Source organism: Idiotropiscis lumnitzeri, chromosome 9 (genome assembly GCF_059441095.1).
Source record: "Idiotropiscis lumnitzeri isolate Australia: NSW breed Sydney's pygmy pipehorse chromosome 9, RoL_Ilum_1.0, whole genome shotgun sequence".
NCBI classification, from domain to species: Eukaryota; Metazoa; Chordata; class Actinopteri; order Syngnathiformes; family Syngnathidae; genus Idiotropiscis; species Idiotropiscis lumnitzeri.
In genome coordinates, this window is record NC_142399.1 from 19,463,368 (window position 1) to 19,473,591 (window position 10,224).

Genomic DNA, 10,224 nt, shown 5'->3' on the forward strand with positions numbered 1-10,224 from the left:
AAGGATCATTTAACATGGATATAGTGAAACTTAAATCCAATGCACGTTCTTTTGCCAACGATAAAAATATTGTATGACTTTTTCCTTTGCAAATTAATAGTGCTCCTCCTTAGACATAGAGAATATTATTAATTCAAAAATTGTGTTATATCTGAATTTGACAACGCCGATAGCAATGTGACAAAGAGCAATGTACCGTTACGATTATGTGGAGGCTATCATGAGAGAACTTGAAGTTCAAGGTTAAGGTTTCAATGCAAGTAACTCTCATGGCCATCATGGATCATTTTAGGAAGGTTGTTCTCTGCTCAGACTCAAATTGAGCTGCTTTTTTTCAGTGCCTTTCCTCCTCTTTTTAGAGAATAATGAGTTAGTCAGGCTAACAGTGCCTTTTCTGGTAAAGTTATATCGCCGTCTTTGAAGTGATCTACTGAAAAGGCTGCTGTGTAATTACTTAATTTTACATTAAGCAGCTTTGCTTTTAGAGGTCTAAACCTTATTGAGGGAAAAAAACAGTCAAGGACTTAGAATCATGCGGAAAACTGATTATCGGAGTATTTTTGGTTACCCTGCAGTCATGATGTTCATCTGCTTTATTAAGGTTCTTATATGCATAAAACATGGCTCAAACCTGATTGCTCATTCAACCAGATGTTGAAGCTGATGTAACAACTCAGAGCGCCCAGGAATAGTGTTGCCACAGTCACCTTGAAAAAGTAACTTAGTTAAATGAGTGATTACTTACTTTAAAAAATAATTTACCGTATTTTTACGGCCAAAAGACGCGCTGTATCAAAGGGCGCAGCACCAGTTGATGGTGCTATTTCTGTATTTAATACTTATACTGGCCACGCCCCAGTACAAGGCACATGTTAGCTCGCGCATGCTAGCATGCGAATACGGGATCACTGTCAGCAGCAGAACCTCAGGCCAATGAGGGATGTCATGGCAACACATCTAATCGACAACTTCAGGGGAGGATTTCACTGGTCACCACACTCCTTAGAATCACAGTTTCAAATCAAAACCAAAAATATCTCTGAACAGCATACAAGAAAACAATGAAACAAAGAAATAAAATTAACACAAAACATGTATATCTCATGCCATTCATATCCCCAAAAGAAATAAAAATAACACAAAAAGATTCCAGCAATGCCAGTCAGCCTCAGCCAATCACATGGTTGTTGAGAGAGAATCATTGATGCCTCAGACTTTGGCCAGCAGGGTGTGCTAACATGCACTCTGAAATACTCCAAGGGGATTAGGCCCAATGATCAAAAGAGTTGCTCAGTCTATACAATAGGCCCAGCGCATTACAAGGCGCCTTGTTTGTTTTGGGGAAAATTAGGGACTTTAACGTGTGCCTTAAGGTCGCGAAAATATGGTAGTTACTGATTGATGACTTGCTTTAAAAAGACTAAGTTACTTTGTTACATTCAGCAGATACCGGTAACCCTGTTTTATAAAAATGACTCCTGGTTTTGGCAAGTAAGTGTGTTTTTAATAGTAACATTTAAGAGGAAAAAAAATGTTTTCTTTAAGAATAAAAAAGAAAATCTTTTTTGAATTATTATCATGATCATAATTTAAAAAAACATCTTTCAGGATTTGGCATAAAATATGTTTGCTTCTTATTTGTAATAAAAAAAACAGTCTTTCTAGATTTCATTTATTAAAAACATATATGATATATTTTTTTAATAATTTCTAAAAGGTAGTCTTTTTATTTCATGAGGACACTGTTGGCAGAAAAGTGTGCAACAAACACCCACGCACTGACACAAACTCAAAATAGTGACTGTACTTCCATCTTGAAAATGCAAACATCTCTCAATGCGATGAAAATGATGGGGTCATTCCTTCCAATGGAAATACTCCCGTAAGGCATTTCACTGTGTTCAATACCATTTTCGCGTATGTGTATAGTGAGACGATGTTGAAGCCTCCCTCTTCCTAGCATGCGTGGTAGAACTTGTTGTGTGCACTTCTTGGTGCTGGCGATATCCCTCTGTCCCAGCATTGTGTACAGGTCCGAAAAAGAGCTGTGGGTTTGCGTCACCCACCTGTGTCCGGCACCTACTATCTATGTGCCACTGAATCATTGTCACACAAGGCCGCATGATTGATGGTGTATGGCACTGACCAAGTGCCCATGAACCGTTCAACGTGGTGACATTCGTGTCTGAAATGTTCGAAATGAATCTGTAGGTTGCTTCATGTTTTATTTTTTAAGATGTTGTGGCTAACTCCAGTTCTCTATGTTGGGTGACATTACTGAAAGAAAAAGAAAAAATGCTTTGGCACTCGCGATGAGGTTTAGGGGGTGTGGAGGACACAAACACAGGGAAACGTGGCAGGAGTTCCAAAAGAAAAAAGCAAAAAGGCAAATTAGGTACTTAGATAACCTAAAATACTTGAGTACAAAACAATAAGAATCAAAGTATCAAAACAAATACTACAAAAACAGGACTTGACATGGAGATGAACAAAAGCCGTGGACAGATACCAACTGAAAGGAAACTGACTTAAATTCAAATATATTCATGAGACAACAACACCTGGACAAGACAAAGAGTGAGAGGGACAAGGGATTGGGTAAACGAGCGCAGGTGGACTCAAAAGGCTAATGAGACACACAGAAGGAAGACATGAATGTAAATACTAAAACAAAATCAACAAAGACTGATCTTGACACGGGTGACTATTTTGATAATTTGAAATACTTTATTTCTAGTTTCTTTTGATGGATGACATCATTTTTTGCATTTATAATGTTTGAATAATAAATAATTTTCCAAAATAAAATTATAGTAGGACACGGTCGAATCGCTAAAAAATATTTTACAAGTCCAATGGCGGAGTCCGACTCAAGTCCAAGCCAAAAATAGTAATTAAGTCTGTATGCCACATAGTGAAAATAAGAAGTTTGGTGGTGCCTTCCTGGAAGAAAAAAGTCAATTTCCCGAGATGCAAAACCCTCTAATGGATATAGGGGAGCCCACCACTTGTACACCTGTGCCCGACAGCATGCACAGTCTGTTAGTGTGAGTAAATATGCAATTTAACTTAGCTTACATACTCATTAACAGTCTGACAGGATGAGCATTTTTTTCCCATTATTTTATTGCAAGGCAACGTAAGGACAATTCATGTACAGGACAATTCAAATTGCTTTACATAAAACATTTGTAATCTAAGAGTTTGTTCCACAGCTGAGGAATATAGTAACTAAATGCTGCTAGACTTTGTTTGCTTCTGGTTCTGGGAACACACAATAGACCTGTTCCAGACGACTTGATCGGTCTGGATGTTTCGTTGGGTACTCATACATCTTGCATGTATTTTGTTCCAAGACCATTTAGGGATTTAGAGACCAGCAGCAACATTTCAAAATGAAAATCAATTCTTTGACTCATCGGACTTCATGAGAATTCTAGTGGCAGCATTTTGGATCAGCTGCAAGATTTCCTTTACACTTGCAAAAGCAGCGGTGACAATAATGACACTAAAACAGAAGATACTTCATGAGAATACAATTTTTCTCCTTCCCATATAACATCTGTGTTTCCATGAGCAGAACTAAGCTCAAACAGGTCATGTCTGCAAACCATCAGGTTTATTGACCCAAGCAGTCTGTTCCAGAAGGCAAAGCTACACAAAATCAAAAGAAACACTAAAATAAAAAAATGGAATCATATAATGCACAGTATTAGCACAGCAATCTAGCTCCAGATATTATCTGTTAAACTTATCTGACATCACAAAGACATCCAAGAAGTGAGTATGTTATACTGATCTACTTAGGTATTACATTCTTGCAGGGAGGTTTAAATCCCAGTGAAGGTTTTTCTATTTTCCTTTTTAATCCAACAGTTGATTCATGGAATTGTTTGGAAGCTGAAGTATTTTTTTTTGCAGTATGTAGGAAAAAGAATGATGATTTGAGATGTGAGTGCTTTTAGTCAGAGGCTCATATATATGTATATATATATGTATATATATATATATATATATATATATATATATATATATATATATATATAGATAGATAGATAGATAGATATACATACACACACACACATACACACGAAACGTTATTTGAAAACCGATCGGTCTAAACGATTTCAGTTAAATCCGAGTTATTACGTCAGTTCACTGTTCCCCTTATGTGTGCACCGAGTTCCAAAACTTGTAAAAGTAAATGACACACTCCCAGTCGGTTTCGCTATCTTGTATAGTGAAGAAAATGATCTTGCCATTTTTCCATCATTCCAATCGTTGGACATCGGTGAAAACCGGGCGTTCAAAGGGAAGTTGAGAGTGACGTGTGAGCAATGAATGTCACATGGCGAACACAGCTTTACTAAGAACGGGAGACAAAAATAACAGCCTTAAATCAAAAGGATCATACCAACAATTCCACGTGTTGCAAAACAACTAAACAAATAAAAGAAACAACTGAATTGCGTAACAAACTGATGGCGTTAAAATGAGGTTTAATAAATGGCAGTTTTTGCTAGTGAGAGGGTTTTAAATTTGGTGACATTATGTATGATGATAGTGGTTTGACATTTTTTTGTGCGACTTGGGACATGTTTTTTTTTTTCCCACAAAATAGTAGTTGAACATCAGATTAAGAAGCATCTCCACCTGGCCCTGCACTGGCATCTGATGTGTGGTCACAAGAGCAACTGTTGAGGCAGGCAATTTGAGAGAACAGGATGGCGGCTCTATGATGGGTTTTAGGTTTAGATTCCGCAGGTTATTCCAGGGGCCATATTATTAGACTGTGCTGGGCTAGTTTTGATATAGCAGGTGATCTCGCCACGATACTGTTTTATTATTTGTAATTTGAATCCTCAAGCAAAATAACTACCGTATTTTTACGGCCATAAGACGCGCTGCATCAAAGGGAGCAACACCAGTTGAGGGTGCTATTTCCGTATTTAATGCATATACTAGGCGCTAGCCACTCGGCTTGCGCTAGCTCGGCTCGCGCTTGCTCGCTCGAGCAAGCTAGCTAGCTCGGCTCGCGCTAGCTGATGCCAGCTCACCAGGACTCAAACCCTTAAAGGATCGCTGTCAGCGGTATCACCCAAGTCAATGACAGATGTCCTGAAACTATAAGGAAGCACTGCCAATAACACTGACTCTAACCAATAATAATTGTCATGGCAATATGTCTCTAGACAACGTCAGGGACTTGACTGGTCACCACACTCCTTAGAGTCACGGTTTCAAATCAAAACCAAAAAAACTCAGCATACAAGCAAACAATGAAATAAAGAAATAAGATTAATACAAAACATGTATCTCTCATGCCATCTATATACCCAAAATGAAAAAAAAAAACACAAAAAGATTATAGCAATGGCTTCTTGGGAGCCACTCAGCCTTAGCCAATTACTGCAATGGCTTCTTGGGAGCCACTCAAACTCAGCCAATCACATGGCTGTTTAGAGAGATGTGTATGGCTGTTTAGAGACATGTGCGTGTTGTGCTTTGGGCTTTTTGCAGTTTGTTGTCTAAACCTGGGACGTTTCTTGCTAGCAATAACATAAATGATAAGACAGACTACAACATTGTGGACAGCTGCCCTTTTGTCCAGCTTTCTCCTACACCATCACCCAAACACCATAGTCCCATAATGTATTAGTCACAGTCAATTCGAAGCATAGATGACCCAGAATTTGACCAGTAGGGTGTGCTAACATGTACGCCAAACAGCCCAATGAGTAAAAGGGTTGACGGTCAAGAGTCATGCTCAGTCCATATAATGGGCGCGTCGCTTTACAAGGCGTTACGTTTGTTTTGGGGAAGATTTGGGACTTTAAAGTGCGCCCTATGGTCCGGAAAATACGGTAAACACAAGCCTCGACGGCTCAATCAAGGTAGCTCATGAAAGTCATCCATCATCGTAACCGCCATGTTTGCAACCACTTCGGGCCAAAGCAATGGCGTACACAAGTTTGTCAACGCTTAGCCCCGCCCACTAACATTGATGGGCGAATTTGACAGATAAAATTAATTCATGAAACAGGGCAATCAAATAATGAATTAAATACAAAAATAATGAACTAAATAATTACTGTATTTAAATGACCATAGGACGCACCATACGGGGATCCAAATAATTTGCATGCCCTCCTCCAGTTAATTTTAGCTAATTCACAATTTTGATGAGTTCATGTCAAACCATTTTTTCCTTTTTATGTTAACACTTGCATTAATTGTTCCAAACCATAGTTATTTGTTTCCACTTCTGAGAGATGTACGAACCTCAAATGTCAATCTCGGAAATTTTCTCCCGCTTTGCATTACTTTTGGATTTCTTCAAGGGAAAGCTCATACTATATATGGTCAATAGGAGGCGTTTCTCAATGTTTTCTTTCAATTGATTGTTTTCATTTCCCTAAAGTAGTTTGTGTTGCATTTTTATGAAAATTGCTGGTCAGCTAAAATTTGATGTGAGAATTAATAACTAGTGTTTGGTTATGAACTGCCTGTAATGAGATCACGAGGGGGGCAAGATTTTGGATGTTACCGTGCAAGATTTGGTTTCCATTTCCGGGCACATGCAAGCAGTGCCCTTACATAAGTAGAAACAACAGGTGTTAGCAATAGTGAGACAGCATTAATCCCGGGAGAGGGCAAACTTAGCATACGTGATATGAGTGCAGTCAAACAACATCCTGCACTGTTGTGTGTTTATGGCTTTGCATTTTGTTTCATGTTGTGCCCACTGCTTGTTGCACACAAAGCTGTTCATCAGGCGCCACGTTCTGTACTATATTTGCACCCTGTTGTCTTTGGCCTCCCAACGTGCCTTTGGATCAAGATTCTCTTGGTTGAGTCTCCTGTGTGAAGAGCTCTAGCCAAAAGGATGTGAAGGCAGGCCCAGAATGTAGCGTGAATCACATGTTGATGCTTGTTTTTACCAGTCTTGCTTTCAGAGCGAGCTGCAGCTTAGCTTTTGTTCATCTATCAACCACAAGAATGATTGAACAGTACAGCCCACTACAGTTAAAATATGAACCCATGTAGCTCAAAAAGTATAACATTTGTACAATTCTGAAAGTTGAGCCTCACCTTGCCTCATCAGAAACAACATTATAATGGTGGTGCTGAAAGGTAACACAAGAGGAAAAATAGAAAAATACATGGAGGATTATTTTTGAGTGGTCTTCAGCTGCAACAAGTATGAAATGGAACATGCTCATTGCTCCCTAGCGCATACTTACCCCAAATGAGCCACTGAGGACTATAATGATGCGCAGCTTATAGTCATTGTCGCAAGACACGGTGCTGGAGGCTACTTTTAGTGTTGTGTTTGGGGCGGCCTGTTTCAGTCAAGTCTTTTTAGTTTTTATTAGTTTTAGTTTTCTTTTTAGCCCACTCAAGTTTTAGTTCTTATAAAAGTCTGAGCACTGTAGTCAGAAATGTCAATGATTTTTGTTTGACTAGCTTTAATCGAAGATAACTGATGGCATTTTATCAGACGCGGCAATCGCACGTGTAGAAAGTAAAAAATAAATAAAATAAAATAACACGGCTTGGCTTGAGCCGCAGGTGCTTCTACGCAACAGCAGACAAACGAGCTCGTTCATCTGCCGGTTGAGTAGAAGCATCTGTGGTTAGAGCCAAGCTTTGGCAAGGTTTTTACTTTCAGAACCTTGATTTGCCACCTCTGCATTGTAGTCTAGTCAAGTCTCGTTTTATTTGACAAAAACTGAAAGCATTTTAGTCTGAAAGAAAGTTGTATTTTAGTGTCTTTTCAGCAATGCAATTCTAAAGGACCCTGTTGATATAGCATAAATTCATAATAGTAGAGATGGAAATATATGTGAATGCGGGAAGTATTTTTTTAGATATGTTTTTTGAAGTCAAAGCAATGCTCTTGTAACCACCAATGTATCTCCTGGGACGAATAAAGTTAGTTCAGTCATGGCTCTGCAATGCAACTTGTTGTGTTGCTTTACTCCAGATTGTTTAAATTTCTCAATTCAAGTTGGTTTCAATTAGACAATTTTAATTTACAGAAAAAATGGAAAGTAAACTTCACATGCGACGGTGTTCATTTTCCATCAATACATATGAAATAGTAAATATGTTAAAGTATTGTTATGAAACAATATATGTGTAGTATGTACACTGTGTTTTTATGATTGGAGCACCAAGCCGCATTGCTTAAGAAACGCCTTCATTTGTCAGATATTAAAATAATTGTTACTGCATGGCCCTGAAAAAGTCAAACGGAAAAGTGAGCATTCAGGACAGAGTGAGACTGATCTGCCCTGGAACCGGTATAATGGAAAAGCGGCTTGGTATTCGTTCTGTAAAATTACATTTTTATTTTCTAGTTTAGCTCACCAAGATCCACTATAATGGTATTTGCTAATCTTTAGCAAATTCGTTTTTGAAGTACTGCGGTTTAAGTACTGCAGTGCTGATCATAAAATGTATATATGGAGGTTAACATCTTGAAGGATAAAGATCCAGTCTGCTTCATGATGTTTCAGTCCAGGGGTCTTCAATCCTGTTCCTCAAGGGCCAGTGTCCTGCCCGTTTTCCATCTGTCCCTGGTGCAACACACCTGAACAATCGATAGCTAGCCACTGCAGACCTTGCTGATTATCGGATCATTTGAATCATCTCTGTTGCGGCAGGGAGAGATAGAAAACTTGCAGGACAAGGGCCCTCGAGGAACAGGATGGAAGACCCCTGTTTTAGTCTATCAAGCCTGTCTTTGGAGGAGTGGCCACTTCTCAAAACTGAGGCCACATCATGCTTAGAAATTCTGCGCAACTTATCAACAGAATCACCATTATTATTAGTTATTCAAGCTCCTTCCCTAAATTGTGTCTTTACGGTCCCCACAGTTTTTTCTTATTTCATGAAAATGAAAATGATTTGTGTCCATCTGCTTCATTTACTGTGAGTGAGGCATCAACTACAAGAAAATGTTAGAGGTATACATATTGTTTTCATTACCGTTGTTTTGTGGTGTTGAAACCATGTGATGTGCCGGTTCAAGCTGTCCAAACCTACTTCTATATGGTCTAAATTGGGGAAAAAGCAGCAACGTACAAAGTCCAGTGCAGTTTACTCTTCGTGCAACAGGTTCGAAAATAGAGTAGGTAAAAAAAGCCTCCCACCCTCGCTGTTGATGACGCTGAAGTGACATCACTCACAAAGTTTTTTGTTTTTTTTCACAGACCTTATCAAGAACACAGTCCAAAATTAGTGCGTTAACATCCCAGAAATGTTTTTGTATCAATTTCCCGGTGGGTAATTAACTAACTGTACACTGAAATCAAGTAATATGTTTATCCCTATGGACATATAGTTTACCCTTGTATTGGTGTTAGATATTTACTTTCAGATTCCTTCTCTTGTGATGATGAAGGTTAGTCATAATATGTAGAAAATGTTGCATTCACCATGGCAACCTTTGTATTTTATGCTTAAATGACTGAATGGAACAATCTTGATTGGATAAGAAAAAAAATCTATGATGAATTGTATCACTAGTTTATCTAAATTTTAAATGTGTCTTTCTCCCTCTTTTTTGTTTTTCAGGACCTCCAGTAAGTAGACAAGACACCTTGTGTGATCCGTGTGGGGTAAAGTAATTGACTATCTCTGCAACTGGGTGAACTGACTTCTCAAACTGCCATTATTATAAGACTGTTATAAATATATCATATATTATATATTGTCGCATTTGAGTCACTGACCATTTTTATTCCATTCCATTGCTAATGTGATCATCTCTATCATTGTTTACACCCAAATTGACATCTGCCAAACAACCAAGATGGTTACGGAGGCAGTTGATGCTTGTGCTCAGTAAGAAAGATGGGGCTGGTAGAAGTATAAGAATAAAATTGGAACGTTTTACATGCCACCTGAAATACTTGGAGCTTTCAAACTTAAGTACTGATAAGCTTATATATCAGTATGATTACAGTGGTGCCTTGATTTATGAATTTAGTTAATTCTATGAAGATGCTTGTACTCAAAACACTCTCATCTTAAATTCTCTTTCCTCAAAGAAATTTAGAGAAATGCCATTAATCTGGTCCAGTCTTGCTTATAACATTATAAAATCCAAATGTTTTTTAAATAAAAAAAAGTAGCAGTCTATGCTAACTTAATGAAAGAAAATGTCAGCAATGAAACTGTTTGTGCATCATACGTAATTTCATACTTAAGAACATT

The 10,224-nt window shown here is 38.2% G+C and overlaps 1 protein-coding gene across 1 annotated transcript in view; it reads left to right on the forward strand.

Annotated features, from left to right (window-relative positions):
• LOC148330677 (collagen alpha-1(XXIII) chain-like) overlaps positions 1 to 9,678 on the forward strand; it is a 56,615-nt gene extending 46,937 nt beyond the window's left edge. The window contains exon 3 of the mRNA XM_088305328.1: positions 9,583 to 9,678. Coding sequence (XP_088161454.1) covers positions 9,583 to 9,635 — 53 coding nt within the window. The 3' untranslated portion in view covers positions 9,636 to 9,678. The remainder of the gene's footprint in view (positions 1 to 9,582) is intronic.
• Positions 9,679 to 10,224: the final 546 nt, after the last annotated feature.